Source organism: Chionomys nivalis, chromosome 7 (genome assembly GCF_950005125.1).
Source record: "Chionomys nivalis chromosome 7, mChiNiv1.1, whole genome shotgun sequence".
In the NCBI taxonomy this organism is placed as follows: Eukaryota; Metazoa; Chordata; class Mammalia; order Rodentia; family Cricetidae; genus Chionomys; species Chionomys nivalis.
In genome coordinates this window covers 4,590,359-4,610,127 of record NC_080092.1, presented here as the reverse complement: position 1 = coordinate 4,610,127, position 19,769 = coordinate 4,590,359, and the positions used below count along the sequence as shown (strand labels likewise).

General features: G+C 43.4%; 1 protein-coding gene across 1 annotated transcript in view; it reads right to left on the bottom strand.

The window, feature by feature from the left end:
• The window catches only part of Emp2 (epithelial membrane protein 2), a 43,673-nt gene that overhangs the window by 8,697 nt on the left and 15,207 nt on the right, over positions 1–19,769 (bottom strand). The window contains exon 2 of the mRNA XM_057776927.1: positions 2,544–2,706. Within this exon, the coding sequence (XP_057632910.1) occupies positions 2,544–2,621 (78 nt within the window). The 5' untranslated portion in view covers positions 2,622–2,706. The remainder of the gene's footprint in view (positions 1–2,543; positions 2,707–19,769) is intronic.

Genomic DNA, 19,769 nt, shown 5'->3' with positions numbered 1-19,769 from the left:
CACACACACATCACACACACACACACACGCACACCAGACAGAGACACACCGCAGTAGACATACACCACACATACCATACATACACACACACACACACACACACACACCAAATAGAGACACACCACACATACCAGACAGATACACACACCACACATACACCCACCAGATAAGATACACATATACCACACATAAACACACACATACATATCATATGGATATACTCAACACAAATACACACACACACACACTCCTATAGATGACCAACTGGTTGGCCTTCTGAGCAGTTTTCTTCCCCTTAACAGTCTCTGTGGTTTGAAATGACCAGATGAAGCCAGGCATGGGACAAGACCAGATCTCCATTAGAAACATCACCTCCTGCCTGGGACAAGGAGCTATCAAATACTCTCTTGCTAATTCAGCTGCCAGCTGGACCCTGAAGGAACAAGTTACATGTCAGGGGCTTATGGAGAGTTTAGAAAGTTCCACTCAGGAAATTTGATGGGGAGTCTGTAAGTGGGCAAGTAACTCAGGGCCTGGCTAGGAACACAGTGCTTGGTTAGTAACACAGTGCCTGGCTAATAAAAAGATGCAGGGGACACGGAGGAGGTGGCTGGATTGGTCATCCAGGCTGATTTTGCTTCCTGCAGGACAGCTATGAACATCTGGAAAAAACATCCCTTCGACTATGAGTGGATCACAACCTAGTGATGAAGGCCAGGAATGTTGCTAGACCACTGCAAGGTGCAAGGTGGCCTTTGGCGTGAATGATCATGCCATTAGCCACCGTGAATAGAGCAGCAGAGATCATCGGCGTGCAAGCAGCCCTGTGGTAGGATATAGGCCTTTGAGAACACACCTTCTGGGTGTGTAGTATTGTTAGGGGAGTGGCAGTGCTAATTTTAGTTAAATTTTACCTTATTTATTTGTTTGTTTGTTTGTTTGTTTTTTCGAGACAGGGTTTCTCTGTGGCTTTGGAGCCTGTCCTGGAACTAGCTCTTGTAGACCAGGCTGGTCTCGAACTCACAGAGATCCGCCTACCTCTGCCTCCCAAGTGCTGGGATTAAAGGCATGCGCCACCACCGCCCGGCTACCTTATTTAAAAAAACCAATCAGGACACACAGCATTAGGTGTCACTCTGCCACTGTCAAAGTAAGTTTGTTCTCCCTGATTCTCCTCCCCGCTTTTCCTCCATCCTCCTGCTCCGCCCTTAACCATGCCCACACCCATAGCCTCCTTTCTCTTGCACCTCGCATGTCCTGCCATGCTCCCTCTTTACCTCCTAACCTTCGGGTGGGTTGTTGTTTGTTTTTAAAAAATACTTTGACTATTTCATACATGTATACAATGTGTTTGGGGCCCTTTGCCCGCATCACCGTCTCCTCCTCCTCCACTCGCACAGAACCCACTTTGCTCCAGCAAGTGCCATCACGCTGTCGTGTCTTTCCCACTGAGTTATCTGGTGGTGTCTGTGTGAGCATGGGTCATGGTTATTTGCTGGCACACAGGCAACTTGCCAGCAGCTACACCACCGAAGAGAATGCTGTCATTTGTTTTCTTGATGATAGTCACTCTGATAGGGGTGAGATGGAATCTTACAGGAGCCTTTAATTTGCATTACCCTGATGGCTAAGGATGTTGAATACTAAAAAATATTTACAATATTAACTCCTTGTCTAAAGCAAAAGAGGCAAAACCTTAGCAACCATATTTTGTATCCTAATTTTAAAAGCAAAATAGTAGTGGGGAGAAGGTTCAGTGGTTAAGGACATTTGCTGCTCTTGCAGAGGAGCCAGGTTCAATTCCCGGCACCCACATGGTGTCTCACAACCATCTGTAACTCCAGTTCCAGGGGTCCAAAGTCCTTTTTCTGACCCCTTTAGGGCACCAGGCACTCAAAAGTGGTCCATAGACAGGCATGTAGGCAGAACATGCAAATACACAAAATAAAATAAATAAATTTAAAGAATAAAATAAAAACACTGAGTAGAAAAAAGGAATTAGGGGGCTGGAGAGATGGCTCAGAGGGTAAGAGCACTGGCTGTTCTTCCAGAGGTCCCAAGTTCAATTCCTAGCAACCACATGGTGGCTCACAACCATCTGTAATGAGACCTGGTGCCTTCCTTGCCAGCAGTACATTGTATGCTTAATAAATAAATAAATGAATGAATGAATGAATGAATGAATGAATGAATCTTTAAAAGAAAGAAAGAAACAAAGAAAGAAAGAAAAGAAAAGAATTATCTAGCTCTGAATGGCAATGGTGCTGAGGCTGAGAACCACAGAGAGCGGGACTTACCCTCGGGGCAGCTGGAAAACACACATCACACCACCTAGCCCAGGCTAGCCTCAGCCAAACCTGAGCACAGGATGCTCCCAAAGTTCCATCCGTGCCCAGGATGAGAGCACCGAGGCCTGGGCTGGGGAGATGCCTTAGCAGAGAGGACACCCACAGATCACAATCACACCCTCCCCGTTCTCTACCCTGCTCTGTGGTCTCTACTGCCCCATGACTTCAGGGTGGTTGACGAGGATAGGAACTCACATTGTTAATGGTGGAAATAAACAGCAGCGCCGCGCAGATGATGTGGAAGATGATGATGAAGGCTAGAATCACCAACATGTTCTCAGGGCGGTGAAGGCCAAGGGGCAGCTGGAAAGTCCAGAGAGGGATGAAGAGCCAGAGGATGGCAGAGAAAAATCCACACCTGTCAATGACAAGACAAAATTCAAATCAACAACTTTTAACAGGATCTCAGAAAATTTAGGACAGCTCTTCCTGTTTTCCTGCCTTGAAGCCCAAAGGCTCTGCACCGCTGGATCCAAGTGGAACAGGAGGGTGAAGATCGATTAAAACTTCAAATTCAGAGCTGGGACAGTGCTCAACTTGTAGAGCGCTTGTTTAGCATGCATGAGACCTGGGTTCGATTCCCCACCACTGCAAAAGCATGGGGGCACATGCCTATAATCCCAGCACTTCAAAATGGAGGAAGCAACACAGTGAGTTAGAGGCCAAAGGCCGGGCTGAGTTGCATGAGAAACTGTCTCAAGAGCAACAGGGGCCAGACACATGCATCTACAAGTACCTGCCGCATCAACAATGCTGGTCTGACGACCTGAGCTCAATCCCGGGAAGAACTACTCCACAGAGCTGTCCCCTGACCATCACACGTGTGTTGTGTCACGCATGCCTACCCACAGCACACAACAGACATGTACACATGTACATTTTGTTTTAGGTTTTGGGTTTTTTTTGAGACAGGGTATCACTATGCAGACCAGACTAGCCTGGAACTCATGGAGATTCACCTGCCTCTGCATCCCAAGCGCTGGATTAAAGGTATATGCCACTGAGTTCAGCTTACATATACATTTGAACAATGTTGGCTCCTGACAGGTGTGATTTCATTTTCATCGCTGATCGCACGGGAAGACTACACCTCCCGGAATCCCTTGCAATTAGGGTGGGCCAGTGGAGCTAGGTGATGTTGAAGCCTCACACCTTGGACTGAGATTGTGATTGACAAGATTCTGGATGTTCCTGAGATTTCTGGGTAACTTTTGAAAACTGGAGTAGGCCAATCTGAATAGTATAGAACACGAAGCAGCTGCAGAGGAAATGAAAGCCGTGTGCCATGCTCAGGAAAGACAGGCCTGCTCAAGGGAAAGCAAGACACTCGCCGTGTGAAACCTGTTGAAGCCAGGCTGCTTCATGCAAAAGAGGGAGAGTGGATACAGGTGACGTGTGAGGTGGAAAGAAAAAAAAACATTCAAAGGAATGATTTGAATATTCCAGAGTTAAAGGTCACATGTGGGAAAGTCCATGAAACCTCTGAAGTGTTTTACAAACGTGACCATTGTGTTGGTCGACAAAACCCAAACGTCATGTGAACATGTCACATTAATGGGGTTGGAAAAGTTCACCCCCAAATCAATACACGGCTCCTTTCATGTCAGTAATTTGCAATCTGATTCTATTATTAAAATCTGTAAGAAATAAAATTGACTTTTAATCTCTTTGTTTAAATACAAGGCAGACTAGGCCTTGTTTATGCTGTGATTAAATCTTAGTTTTTAGTGAACTATTACACATGTAAGTGTGTAATAAGTGTGTGTGCGTGCACACCTGCACACACAGTGTTTCTGAAATACTTGAAAGTTGTTAAACCCAACCTTCTTTTTATTTAAATGCTTTACTGTGTATTTCTGAAAAATGAAGATATTTCCTTACATAGCCAAAGTGTAATAATCATAATTAAGAATTTAATACAAGGGCTGAAGAGCTAGTTCTGTGTAAATGTGCTTGCCAGGCAAGGGTGAGGACCTGAGTTCAAATCTCCAGATCCTACTCAGAAGCTGGACCAAGTAACACAAGCATCTATGCTCTTCCTGGGAGACAAGAGAGAGAAACAAGAGAAGTCCTGGGGAAGCTCAGGGACCAGCTCCTGGCTCACACAGCGGAAAAACAACAAAGAGGCCCCAATGGCAAACAGGGTGAAAAGCGAGTACTGACCGCTGAGGTCCTCTGATCTCAGCATGCATGCTATGGCACATGCAAGTTCACTTTCACATACACAAATGCATGCACGTGCATGCACTCACCACCAAATCTACCATGATACAATGCCAGCATCTCATTTATCACTCATATAATAACCTCCAGATAGCCCACACACATCTCTGTAATTTTTCTACTCCGAGATGATAGTCTCAATTTGCCCCTCACTCTCTTCACTCTAGAGTGGCCCCTCACTCATTTTCATGGCAGTGACGGGATTTAAGAGCGAGCATTGGCCATCTTTGTGGGATGTCTGACATGCTGGTTGCTGTGGTCTGAGTATGAAGTGCTTGGCTGCCAGCTGGGAGGCATTTGGGATTTGAATGGGTTTTAAGGACTCTGACCAAAGGAGTGGATTCATCCCTGAGTGGATTCATAATATATTAGTTAGCACTGGGATGTGGAATCATTAGGAGGCGGGGCCTAGCTGGAGGAAGATCTCAGAGGGTGTGCGGGATCCTTAGTCCTCTCTTCTCTGTTTCCCATCTCTGGGAGATCCTCTCCCTCCATAGATCCTTACTGCCACAATGTCCTGTCTCACCATAGGCCTAGAATCAACAAAGCCAGACAGAGCCCAAACGAAGCCGTTCTCATTCAAGCTGTCGTCTCGGTTACAGAAACAGAAAGCCTGACCAACATTTTCAGTGCTTCTCCATTTCTTCCCTTTCCTGTTGCTGTGCTAAGGTAACAAAAGCAGTTGATGACGGCTCACAGTTCAGGGCTGTAAGCCATCACACAGGGAAACCAGGGGCAGGAGCATCGAGGGATGGGTGCCTGAGGGAAGCCACAGTGGTAGCAGCATCTGCGGTGAAGATGCAGAAAGGGATGGATGCTGTGCTCAGCTCACTTGGTTCTTTTTGTGCAGTGGAGGATACATCCCAGGGAATGGTGCCACCCGGAGTGGATGCCTCTTCCCATTAGCTTAGTCATGATAACACCACAGGTGTGCCCAAAGTCTGTCTCCCCAGGGACTCTAGATCTCAGCAAATTGCCGGCCAAGACTGTTATCACAGCCACGATTCAATGCAGGCTGTTTTCTTAGCAAGAATGCTACATAATGGATGTGACTTTGGTACACCCCACCAGCAGCCCCGGAGTGTCAATCTGTCCCATGGGTGATGTGACCAGCTGGTAAGCTGGTTACGGCTGCCACATTCACTTCCCTCTCCTTTGTAATCGCAAAGCCATCTGGGGCTGGAGGTCTAGCTCCATGGTAGAGTACTGACCAAGATGTGCCAGATCCTGGAGTTTGAGCCCTAGCACTCATGTGTGTGTGTGTGTGTGTGTGTGTGTGTGTGTGTGTGTGCGCGCGCGCGCGTGTGTGTATGAGAGAGAGAGAGAGAGAGAGAGAGAGAGAGAGAGAGAGAGAGAGAGGCAGACAGAGACTAGACAGAGGAGAGATAGAAAGAGACAGGTATAGAAAGACAGAGAACAAGAATAAGGAGAGGGAAAGAAGAGAGCAGAAAAATGCAAGGCTTCAACAGTTGTCTATAGGCCAGGGAGCCTTGCAAACTGAGGATTTGAGTCCAGATCCACATAAAAGGTTGGGTGTGGTGAAACACACCTGCTAACTGCCCCCCACACCCCATGCGATGGGGAGGGGATGGCCAGATCCTGAGGGCTTCTGGGCCAGCCAGACTAGCCAAAATGGTGGACTCCAAGTTGGTGAGAAACCCTGTCCTGGAAAAATAAGGTGGAGGAAGACCTCTGGCCAATACAAGTGTGCCCATACACCAGTGAGTGGGTTAACATACGTACATGCACAACACACACAATTATTTTCAGGGAAAGATGTTTTATTGTGGTAAAGTATGAATAAAATGTAATTGGTCCCTTTGTCTAAACACTGTATCTCCATCACCGCCACCCAGTTCTAGCACAGCCCGTGACTCTATCATGAAACTGTTACCTGTTACGCAGTCATCCCTCCCAACTCAGCCCTAAGTCTCTGGATGCTCTCCTGGACAGTGACAGTCGAAGGGACAGCTGCTGAGCTTCTGTGCCTGGCTTCCTCCACTCAGCTTTGTATTTTCCACATTATAACATGGTCACGGGGGTTTCCTGAGATGAAGGAAGGGCCCAGCTGTCATGAAGCTTTCACCTCAATAGTCTGAGTGCCTGCAGGTGGTTGTGAAATGGAATTGTTCAAGATTGTACTTTTCTGACAGCGGCTGTCCTGCCGCCTCCCTCTGGCGGACACGCCTTGGACAAACCCTTCACCCTTCTCTGCCAGCTCTCCTCGCTGATATCTTACGACTCCCCCATTATTCCCTAGGGGACTGACCGAGACTCATGGGCTCACACGGGTGGGCTTATCTCTGAGACCAGGACTGAGCACACGAGCCAGGAGCTGTGCAGCCACAGAACACATTCAGGGAGGTCCAGGCGCTATTCCTGCAGCAGCTGGCTCACCAACTCAGATTCCTCCAATTCTTTACCAGGGGACAAACTCCCCTTTGTTGAGGCCTGCGTCATGCCCAGTGCCACCACACACTGCCTCCAAATGACTGTACTTCTGACCTTCCAATCAAAGTGCACCCGCCAGGCTGAATGCCACAGTACTGCCATATGCTCAAAGGCCCGTTCACCAGGACAAAGCTCGAGGACTGGACTGGTGTTCTTCAGCGTTCTGCTTACACAACACAGACATACACACAAAGCTGAAACTCCTAAAAACGAACAAGAACTGTAGCCTGAATCCTTTCAAATAAACCCGTTCAGGTTCTAAAGCAACTAACTGAAGAAAACGACAATGTTAAACTTTTCGTTCAGATGAAGGTGGGAGGACCAGGAGTTCAAAAGTAGTTTTGGCTGCATAGATAGTGAGTTTGAGGCCAGCTTGGACTACAAGAAAGCCTGTCTCAAAAACAGAAAAAGAGGAGGAGGAGTGGGTGGGGGGAGAGGAGAAGTGAGGGAGAGAAACTGCTGAACACAGGGATTGCAGCTCCTAACCGGTTTCCCCGTGGACTCTGAAGCACTGAGTTCAGCTCCTCACACTCACAAGGCAGGCCCTTTATCCACCAAGCTGTGTCCTCAGCCCCATTATTAACTTCCTTTGAAAAATGCTTGTTACATTTATTTATTTATTTATTTATTTATTTATTTATTTAATGTGCAACTGTGGGCATGTTCATGTCACAGTGTGTTTCTGGAGATCAGAAGGTAACTTTGGTAAACCAGTTCTCTTCCCACCATGTGGGGCCTGGGGCTCGAACTTACGTAGTTAGGTTTGGAGGCAAAATCGCCTTTACCCACAGAGCCATTTGACAGCCTGTTAACTTCTTTGTGTTGATGTTGTTTGTCTATTTATTTATTTAGCATGTTGGATGTACATATGCTGGTCAGGGACAACTTTCAGGAGTGAGGTAAGTCTGCCTCCTTTCTGTTGCACAAGGCTCCTCTTCCTACACACCCACCCGTAGTAACTTCCTGCTTAGAGAAGTGTTCCCTTGTGATCAATTGCCTCTCCCTTTCTCCTGTCACCTAAGTGTCTCTATGTAGGTGACAATCATCATTGTCTGATCATCATGCAAACATCCTGCTCTCTTTCCTCCCAAGAATGCTACCCCTATCTCTCCGTCTCTGTTCCTCCATCTGTCTGTTCCCTTCTCTCTCTTCCTCCTCTCTCCTCCCCACCCCTTTCTCTCTCTCCCAATGTTTCTTCCTATGTTCTTTCTACATTTGTTTTAAGTCACCCCAGGGCCTGGTTGCAGAGCCCAGACACGAGTCCACCCCTCGCAGAGTGCGTTCCCATCCTCTCTGTTCCTTTCCTGGCTCCATCCTCCTGGGCTCCCTGCCATAGGCAGCCTCAGCAGCTGCTGCCGCCCGGAACTGAGCCATCCACACACAGCGTTTTTCAGGGAAGACCAGCAAATCCCACTGTAGGTGGCTAGAACTCTAAGATCTGTAGGAGCTGGAGCAGATTCCAGGAGATGGGTGCCCAGAGGGGCCACCCCACATGAAAAACAGACGCACTGGGATGAAGGGTGGAGCTGTATTTACACAGCATGTCTTGGTGTCAAGCCTCGTGAAGCTAGCTGAGCAAGGGCTCATTATCCCCATTTCACAGATGACAAACTGAGGCTTCAGAAGAGGGCCCAACCCTTGGTTTTACCGTCCTGAATGCAGGGCACTTTTCTGTTCTCTCTCCTTCTCTTTCACATATTCAAGGACGAACACAAGCATAGAAGGGCTGCTGACTCAGTGGCCCTCCCGTGCCCAGAATTGTGGGATACTGCCAGCAGGGTTCTGACGAAGGCAGCCTGGGGTCCCCTCCTGTTCTTCCTTCACATAACCCAGGCCACGGGCCCAGGACTTTGTCTTTCGCCAAGAGGAAGTGGCTTTGGCACAGGCCGCATCCGTGCAGAGGAACCAAAAGTCCAGGGAGGGCCTGCTGATTGGATGACAGCTCTGTCCATCCAGCTCCATCCCACCTCACCTGACCCCGAGGACTGGGCTAGGACCATCCCCAAAGGACAGGCCCAAGGCAAGGCGGAAGTGTGGGGCCTTGCAAGGAGACCTGAGCTACTTGATGAGGTCTGGGCAGTCCTCCAGTCAGAACCCTCCACTCACAGTCCTGCTTCCCGGGCACTGGCCTAGCTGGGGAGACGCTGGGCCACACTGATCGAGGAAATCTGGTATCCACCCTGGAACTGGTGCCTCCACCCACGTCTGGAACCCAGGCCTCTCCTACTCCTTCAGTATCCAGCCGAAAGTAACTCCTGCCTCTGTTTTCAGGAAGACAGAGACCAACTCTGCCTCCTGTCTTGGAGTTTGGAAACCCGCCAGAAGGGAATATTGAGGCTTCCGGGATGCACTGGGGAAAGTGGAAGCCCGTGGGTCCCGGGCAGCCGAGCTTCACACTCTGGCTTCACTCTGGGGCTCTGGGCTAAAGGCCAGCACTTGGCTCTGTCCGGAAACGGCCACAGGCGGGACACTGGGATTTGGCAGAAGCCATAGAGAAAGAATGGCTTGTCTGCACCCCTGTAGGTCTTTCAACCCAGTGGCATAAAAACCATGACATCAACGGTAAAGGCAGCCAATGTGTATTGCCTACAGTGTAGCAGCCTCCCCAAAAGGGGTCGTTATACACGCGATGAGCGCTGGTGGAGCACCTGCTGTGCTTCGTGCCACTGAGAAACACGGACACCTGAATTCAGGGGCTCTGTGCATCCTAGAGCATTTGGGTCCAGGAAGTCCAAGGGTGTTTAAATATACAGACATGGCTTGGTAGGCATGTGTAGTGGTATGGCAGGCCTAGGTGAAAGAAAAACAGTCCAGTGTGGTCTTTGAGGTGAGCAGTACCAGGCAGAACCAGAGAATGCCCACAATGCCAAGATGTACCCATGCAAGGGGAGCATGTACCCCACAGGAAGTGAGCCTGATGTTGGCAGAGCTTAATAGGTCTGAGGAGTCATGAGGCAACCACAGGGAGAAAACTCTGGGCCCGACAGCCTCACTGGTGAATTTGGCCAAACATTAAAGGGGAATAACCCCAAATCCAGGAGGCTGAAGAGGGGTCCAAGAACCCTCCCTACCTTCACCGTCAGTCTGTGAAGCCAACACAGATCACTGACCAGACTAAAACATTACAAGAATGATGAGCCCTTAAAACATACATACAAGTAAAATTGTATGGGATGAACAGGTTATATTTAAGAATATATATGCATATACATATATGAATACAATAACATTGGAGAAAAAAGGCTGTGAATTTGAAGGAGAGCAGTGAGGGATATATGGAAGTGTTTAGAGGGGGGAAATGAAAGAGACAAATGTTACAGTTAAAATATAATCTCACAAAGGTGGCAGACCAGAATCCCTCATGTGCATGAAGGGAAAAGGTGAACGTTTCTGTTCTGCGATATTTTATTTCATTCTGACGCCCCTGAGACTGACACGAAAGCATGTTTTGACCCAGAGGACGGAGCTAGTCACTATCTGACCAAAATTAACCATAGAGGTTTTAGAGGACTGAGGACAGAGAGAGAGACTGGCAGGGCAGGATTTAGAGAGGCCGCGGCCCTTCTGGATAGAGGAACCAGGGGAGGAGGAAAGGAGGCCATGGGTCGCTTCTCCACTGCTTCTCTGACCATTCAGGTCCTTATCCCATTATCTTACCCCTGAGTTTTTATTGATAAAGAATAATTATATAAACACATCATCTGGTGTTCAACTCGGGTCACAAAATTACAAAGGAGATGCTCACTCCTGGCTTTGCAGCCACCTGAGCTCCCGGGGTGGCTGGTTTCTCCGCCCTCATCCCAAGTCCTCTGAGCAAGCCTGGGATTTTCCTGTTGCGGCCACTCCACAACAGCCTCCAGCCGCTGCCACTTCCTGGCCTCCATGTCCACAGGTGCCTGGGCTCCAAATCCTGATGGAGTTAGGCTCTGACCGCCACCGCAGGCTCATGACCTCGCTTCCTACCACACGTGCATCTTCCACACGCTCCAGTGTCCGCTTTTCAGGCAGCTGACTCCCTCTCACCATGGGTTATGAGTTTCCCTGGACCCTCTCTTCATCCCCTACCACACCAGATCAGTTGGCTCAACAGCCACTTGGGCTTCTATTGTTGCTGCGACTGCTACACACTCTTGCCCCCTTGCTACATGTAAGCTGCTGCAGCTGCCCCTCAGCCAGCTGTGCACCACCTGTGTTCTCTGACTGCCAGACTCATATTTCACTGTTGTCAGCAGATCTTGTAAGACACCTGAGAATTCTTAAAGCGGGGGGGGGGGGGGGGAGGGCACATTTGTTTAAAAAAAAGAAAAAAAGTTTTCTGTCATGTTAAAAATGGGGAACAATATCACAACGTAGGGAGGTAGACCTCTCTATGGTTCTACAGTGGATGGCTTGAAAATGAAACAATTAAATGAAGGGATAATCAACTTAGCTGAGATTGACATAATTGATGTCAATTATAATCATTATCAGATTGGTCATTCATGTTTTGTTTCCTAAACGTGGCTTGATATTGGTGCCAAATACGAAAAACTGACTGATAAGATAATACTCAGAAAGATATACTAATGAAACTAGGAAAAATATTCACACAGAGACAGAGGTGTTTAGAGCAGAAGATACTGCATCATTGCATTATGAAACTGAAGAGGAGAGGCCCAAGGTTATTAGAAAAACCAACCTAGTTTATCCAATTACCATTCAAAACCACCCAAGGCTATGCAGAAGTTAACTGGGATTCTGTGCGAATGTTACTTGAAAGATTTAAGGAAACAATAATTTCATATGGTATGCATTCAACTTTTGTAAAGCAGATGTTAAATTAATGGGCCACTCACAACAGAATTATTTCACAAGACCAGAAAGGTTTAGTTACAGCAATATTGGAAGATGGTCCTCAGTTACAATGGAAAACATGGTAGAGAGAGGAAGCTAGGGTCATAGAACACACAGTAGGGCTAGAGCTATGTAAATTTTCCAAGAAAGGCTTCTTGGTGAGGCCCAGTTTAGATTTGATTATCACACCTTGATCCTATGCCATACAGCACTTTGAATGCTTGGGACAGGGTTGAAGAATCGGGAAAGAGGACTGAGTTGTTTACTAAAGTTATACAAGACCCAAAGAGGCCTTCACTGTTTTTTTTTTTTTTTTTTTTTTTTTTTTTTTTTTTTTACAAAAATTTACTTCAGCTGTAAATAGAATGCTATCAGATCCAGAAGTCAGACAAATATTAATTGAATCCTTGGCTATTGAAAATGCTAATTCAGAAAGTAAAGGTGTGATTAGGGCTTTAAAGGCAAGATCAGCACCAACAGAAAAATGGATTAGAAATACAGCTGATATTGGATCTCATGACTATGATGATACTTGGATAGAACTGATTTCTAAAAATTTTAAGAAAAGTCAAAGAGTTAGATGTTTTAATTGTGATAATTCAGATAAACCAGGTTATCTGAAAAGTGATTGTAGGCAAGGCATGCCTAGGAACAACATTTTTTTTTTCTAGAGCTAGTCCAAACAAAAGCCCTAGCCTTCTGGAATATCCAGAAGGTGTGGCTAAGGCCAACACTGGACTAATGAATGCAGATCAACATGAGACAGGCAAGGTCACCCTTTGCTATTGGGAAATATCTTAGGGTTCCTCTTGCAGGTCCCTGTGTCAAATTTGATTCATCTTTCTCTGTCAGCATTGGGGAAACTTCTCCAAAGAGCAATTAAAAGACATAATGCCTATTGTGAAAAACCATACTTCTCTGGATGATAGAACAACTTCATTTGATAAAATTTTCAGGAGAGACCAGAAAACAAGTATTTTGACAAACTTCTATAAATGATCAAAGACTAAAGTTAAAAACACAAATCAATGGCAAGGAAACTGAGAGCTTAGTAGACATAGGGGAAGATGTAACAATAATTGCAACAAAATCTTGGGATCCAAATTGGCCTCTTCAGGAGGTAAATTTCAGCTTCTAGGGATTGGAACTTTATCTCAGGTAAAACAAAGTGCAAGATGGGTTGAATGTACAGGGCCAGAAAGACAGAGAGGAAAATCAATGCCATATGTGGCTAACATAGTAATGAATTTATGGGGCCATTTATTGTTAAAGCAATGGAATGCCCAGATTAGCATTCCTCCAATCTCAGAAACAAACCATAAATAAAATAACTATGAAATAAACTAATGTATGTTTCTGAGAAAAATATTAAAATGTATTATCAAGAACAGTCACCACCCATTCAGGTTATACACAAACAGGACACAACAGCCCCTGATTTATCAAAGGTATCAACAACCATATCTTTAAAATGGTTAATTGAAAAACCTGTCTAGGTGAAACAATAGCCTTTTAAATCAGAAAAATTACAGACATTAGGACAATTTGAACAGGAGCAGCTAAATGCTCAACATATTGAAGAATCAACCAGTCCTTGGAATTCTCCTATATTTGTCATTAAAAAGAAACTTGGAAAATGGAGAATGGCAACAAATCTAAGAGCTGTTAATAAGGTGATTCAGCCAATGGACTCTTTACAGCCTAGAATACCCTTGCCTTCTCTATTACATAGAGAATGGTCTATTACAGTGATTGATTTAAAAGACTTCTTTTTTTTTTACTATTCCTTTACAAGAACAGAATAGAGAAAAATTTGTCTTCACAGAGCCTACTTACAATAATTCCCAACCTGTTAAAAGATATCAGTGGAAAATTCTCCCACAAGAGATGTTAAACAGCCCTACCTTGTGTGGATATTTTATACAACAACCATGGGAAATAATCTGCAATCAATTTCCCTAACCTATTATTTACCATCATATGAATAATATCTTATGGGCTGATTCAGATACCTTAGAGAAAATTTTTGAAGTAAAGACAATTATTGTCATATTAGGGATTACAAATTACTCCTCAAACAATACAAAGAGGAGATTCTTTTAATTACATAGGATATGAGATAGGGTTACAAAAATTTCAACCATAGAAAGCACAAATCCAAAGAGCTCAATTATGAACTCTTAATGATTTTCAAAAATCCTGGGAGATATTAACTGGCTACATCCTACAACTGAATTGGCAACCCAAGAACTAAGTAATTCATTTCAAACCTTACAAGGTGATAAGGACTTAAATGGTCCAAGAAAATTATCAGCTGAGGTTGAGAGAGACTTGGCTCTGGGTAGAAAAGAAATTACAGAATACACATGTGGATCATCTGGATCCAGAAACTGGACTGTATTCTGGTTATTTCACCTTCTACACAATCTCCTACTGAAATTCTAATGCAGAGAGAAGATAATATTTTAGAATGGATATTTTTACCACATAAACAAAGTAAAAAAAATTTAAGGCCTATGTAGAAAATGTTTCTGAATTGATCCTGAAAGGAAAATTAAGACTTTGTCAATTAGCAGGAATAGACTTAGCAGAAATTGTGGTATCTTTTACTAATGCCAAATTTCCTCATTATAGACAGAAAATGAACATTGGCAAAGACCTTGCAGTAATTTTTGGGGGGAGAGATTGGCAACAAATATCCCCCAAACAAGAGACTGCAGTTTATAAAGAGAATTAAGTGAATCCTTCCTCACATTGTACACAGAATGCCAATTTCTGGAGCCCTGACATTCTATATTGATGCAAACAAATCAGGAAAGGCAGGTTATAAGTCAAGAAACTTAAATAAAGTGGCTCAAAGCCCTTATTATTCAGTTCAAAAGTTAGATTTATATGCTATTCTCATGGTGTTACTGGATTTTGCAGAACCTCTCACTATAGTTACTGACTCTCAATATGCAGAAAGAGATGTTTTATATATTGAAACTGCTGAATTTATTCCAAATGATTCAGAATTAAATTTGTTATTTATTCTATTACAAGGAATAACCAGAAATAGAAATCATCCATGTATATAACACATATCAGATACCATATGGGTCTACCAGGCCCTCTAGCACAAGATAATGATGAAATTGATCAGTTATTTGTAGGAAATATGCTGTAAGCCTCAGAATTTCAAAAGAAATAGGAAGAGTTTGAAGAAATATTTTTTCATCACCTGGCAACAAGCCAAGAAAATGTCCTACTTATTTTTTATATAACCAAACTCCACTACCTGCAGGAAGCAACCCAAAGGGTACTCAAAGAAATGAAATTTGGCAAATGGGTGTACTTCATTTTGCAGAGTCTGGAAAATTATATTATGTATAGCACACTATAGATACATATTCAGGATTTCAATGGGCAACTGCTTTGCATTCTGACAAGGCTGATTCTGTACACATTTATTAGAAGTTATGGCCATCATGGGAATATCTGTACAAATTAAGACTGACAATGCTCCAGCATATGTAGCACATTACAGATATACCACACGATCCTACAGAGCAAGCAGTTATAGAAAGATTTAATTGCACTTTAAAAGATATGCTTAATAAAAAATAAACAATAAAAGGTGTAATAAAGACCCCCCCAGAGAAAGATTGCACAATGCTCTATTAACTTTAAATTTTTAGATGTTAATGAAAAAGAACAGCAGCTTTAGAGAGACATTGGATAATAATAAAAATAAAAAAAAAACACCTGCTTAGTTCAATCAGCCTATATACTTCAAAGATGTGTTGATTTCAGAATGGAACCCAGGATATGTGTTATGTTGGGGAAGAGGTTTTGATTTTATTTCCAGAGGAGAAGAAAAGCTATGGATATCATCAAAATGGATAAAGATTAGATTTGAACAGAAGAGACCTCTTAATTAGAAAAGGTGATAGTTCATCAAACAGCATGGCCATTAAATCTAAACTAACTTAAAAGACTAACAAATATCTTTCATTTAATCAGATATAACCTGCCAAAAAGGAAACTCCTCAGCATTAGGGTTGGGGCAGCATTTTGTTTTTGTCTTTTCAGGAGAATGAAGGCAGTCAGCTAAGGAATCTGAAGATGACTGAACAAATGAGACACTTGAAGAAAAAGGATGAACCATTCAGAGAAAATGTCCCTAGAAAAGAGTAAATTGGCCTAATGGTATAGCACATTTCCAATTTCATAAATCTTCCCAAATGTTTGTTCCTGCTGTTCTTTACAGATATATGTAGACATATAGAAGGCAAATGGTCTTTTTTGTAGTCCCAGTTCAATTAAAAATAAAAGTTGGCTTTGGAGTTGGAGTGTGGCTTTCTCCTCTAAACCTAATCATGCCTGTTAAAGGAAAACCAAAAATCTCTGTCTCATGTCAGAAGAGTTATCTGGTATGGTACGGAAGAAAACCAAAATTAAGGGACTCTATATATCATGATCTCATATCTTTGGTTTTATTTTGACTCATTAAAACTTTTCTTAAGGTATAAATATTATCTCAAAATTTACAATAATAATATGCATATATATTTAAATTTTCTGTTGTGGTATTACTGGTCACATAGAGTACTAATCCTAGAAAAGGTTTAATCTAGCTTCCTGTACATGATTTCAGGCTTGAGTAACATATAACTAGGAATTAAGTTTGTGTAATCCAGATGTACTTAGCAAATGGTGGTCCTTCAACTTCTCTGAGATCTGCTCCATATGACATTTAAAATGTTTAAATTTTCTACAGTGAACCTAAAATGTTTAAATTTTCTACAGTGAACCATGACCATTCACAGCAACCTTTGAAGTCTCCAAAAGGATGATGGGGCCCCCATAACAATTCCACCTGTATTGTGGTAAAGTCACTAAGATGACAAATACTACCCAAAGATCAGCTTTGGACTACAGACTGCTCAGGGTAATCTCAAGGTGGCTAGCTAAGATGGTCCAGCCTCACAGACTACTCCAGCCAGGACTTCAGGTAAGCCCTACACTTTCCCATTCCACAGAGACTGGCAACAAATGATACAGCTAGCTCTCCCAGGACTTGACTATTATCTCAATTTTCTCAGGATTCCCTAGAAATGCCATCACCTCGTAGACAACAGGAAGCAAACTAGAAAACACATGGCCACATTTCTAAGAGGTGGAATGGTGGGTTTTGGTTATTCAGTGGGCTATGGACATATGTCATCATTTAGGGGGTTGGCTACAAGTTTGTGATTGGTAATGGTCAGGAAATAAAAGATGAACAAAGGAATCTTGTTCTGAAAAGAAAAATGGGGATATAGAAATGACAGGATAAAAGGGTAGATTATTGAATCAACTTTTAAATCAAAAAAGCAACTACTAGTCTTAAATATTTTAAATATTGGTATGGATTTTTGTATATTGATACAAATTTAAGGTTATTTTTGTTAGAACATACTGTTCATGTGTTTCTACTCTTGTTTAAGGTATTATACCTCTGCAGCTCATTTAACAATGTAATATAAATTTCTAGTCCTTGAAAGTTATTATTACAAAAACTATTTAGGATAATAAAGAAATGCATGTTAGTGGTTAGTCACCTTTTACAATCAAATTTGTAGTCATGTTAGGTTTGTTTTAAGGTCAAGCAGAGATATATTTTAGATAGACAGGCTGTTTTCAAACACTTCAGGGATCTACAAAAGGTGGCATATAAGATGTCTTAATTACATAAAGCTTTTCGTTACAATGAGACACATCTGCTCCTGGCAGCACCAATCTACTACAGATGAGATAATGGTTATTGAAGAAACTTCATACGGAGTTTTCTTTCTTTATGGCAAAAGTTAGTCACTGGGCAAAAAACTGTCCTTGCCTCAACTGCTGGCAGTATGCTGTCCAAATTGGACAAGCAGGGCACAAAAGAAAAATGACTTGCTTTGCCAAGATAAGGTAGGACAGTCCTTCAAAATTCCTGCTTCACAGAAAAGCTTGACAGACATTCTAGGCCTGTAGGTTGAAGAGGAATGTTCCAGAGCAACCTTGGGTGATTGTCCAGCAGCCAGCTGTTTTGTCATTTCTATAGTCCTGGAAGTTGTTTGCTCTGCACTTCCTGCTTACTCAAGTAATATTTTATTCTTCTTGGGTCTCTGATGGAGATTCAAGACTAGATAGTTACAGTTTTCCTTGTTACCAATTTCAAAAAGAAACTCACTAAACAGGTATAATGTGAATAAAGTTGAGAGAAATAAATTGTTTATCTAAGAAAATGTTTGAGGTCTAAAAAATAGTTTTGGGTTGGCAATACAAGTTAGGATCAAAAGTAAATTAGGCACAAAACTTTGAACTCACCAAGATAGGATAGATAATGGAGTGTTTTCTCTGAATTTGCCAAATGCAAATGGACTGGACATTGTGAATCTAATTCTTACCTGATAATTGCTCTTTTTGTATATAGTTTTTCTGTCAGAGTTAACACTTTCTGTTTTAATTTAGACAAAAAGGGAGAAATGTTTTGTGATATTTTCATTGCATCCTTATGCTCCCAAGACTGACAATAATGTTTGTTTTGAATCAGAGGGCAAAGCTAGCTACTACTTGACCAAATTTAATCATAGAGCTTTTGGAGGACTGAGGATAGATGAGAAAACAGGAAGTAGTAGGGCAGAGCTTATAGAAATGAGAGAGAGAGTTTTTTATTGATAAAGAATAATTAGATACATGCATTGCATTTCAGAAACCTGGAAGTGTGCTGGGGCTGCAGCCTGGCTGCTGGAATGCTTCTGAGCATGTACAGAGCCCTGGATTTAACTACAGCACTACATCACTGTACTGGGGAACACCTCTGCAACCTCCACACTCCCAAAATGGCAGTAGGATGATGAAATGACTCTGCCCCCATGAAAAAGTAGCACTATGGATTTAATTAAAATGGCTCTCACAAGCCCATGCTTGGTCCTGAGCTAGGGATTGTTTGGGTGAACTGTGGGGTGTTCATTCGTTCATTTGTTTGTTTGTTTAGGACAACTTTTGGAAGTCAGTTCCCTCTTTCCATTGTATGGGACCTGGGGATCGAATCAGGTCACCAGGCTTGGTGGTAAGCAGCTTCACCAACTGTGTCATCCTACTGCCCCGAGCTGTGGGAGCATTAGAAGGTGGGCCTGCCTAGAAGTAGGTAACAAAGGGTGGGCCTTCAAAGGTGAGAGCCTGGCCCCTAGTTCCTTCAATTAATACTGAGAAGCCCTGCTATACATGCCTACTGCCATGCCCTCCCCATTGCCACAGGTTGAAATCACTCTAACATCATGGGCCAGACCTTTCTCCCCTTAGATTATTGTAGCTCTTTCATTTCCCAGTTTCCCAGACCCGAATAATCACACAGAAACTATATTAATTACAACATTGCTTGGCCTATTAGCTCAGGCTTCTTATTAACTAACTCTTATATCTTAAATTAACCCATTTCTATTAATCTGTGTATCAGCACAAGGCTGTGGCTTACTGGTAAGGGTTCGGTATCTGTCTCCTTTGGCAGCTACATGGTGTCTCCCTGACTCTGCCTATTCTCTCTATATATCTCTGTTCAGATGTCCCTCCTGGCTTTATTCTGACCTGCCATAGGCCGAAGTCACTTCTTTATTAACCAATGGTAATAAACCATATTCATAGACTACAGAGAGAAATCCCATATCAGATTGTTTCTGTCGAGAATGCAAAAGTAGTGAGACAGGTGGGATCTTTCCCACCACTGAACCCTGCTGACTTTGTGACTTGCTTATAGCAACAAAGGGTGACAGAAAGCATGCTGCCCCAGTTCTGACTGACAGCTTTGACAGGTGCATATGTCGCTACCCCTTGCCCTCTGTCCTGAGACCACACGAACAAGACCAGACTGGCTGGTTCATAGACAGGCTATTCTAGAAAAGACTACCT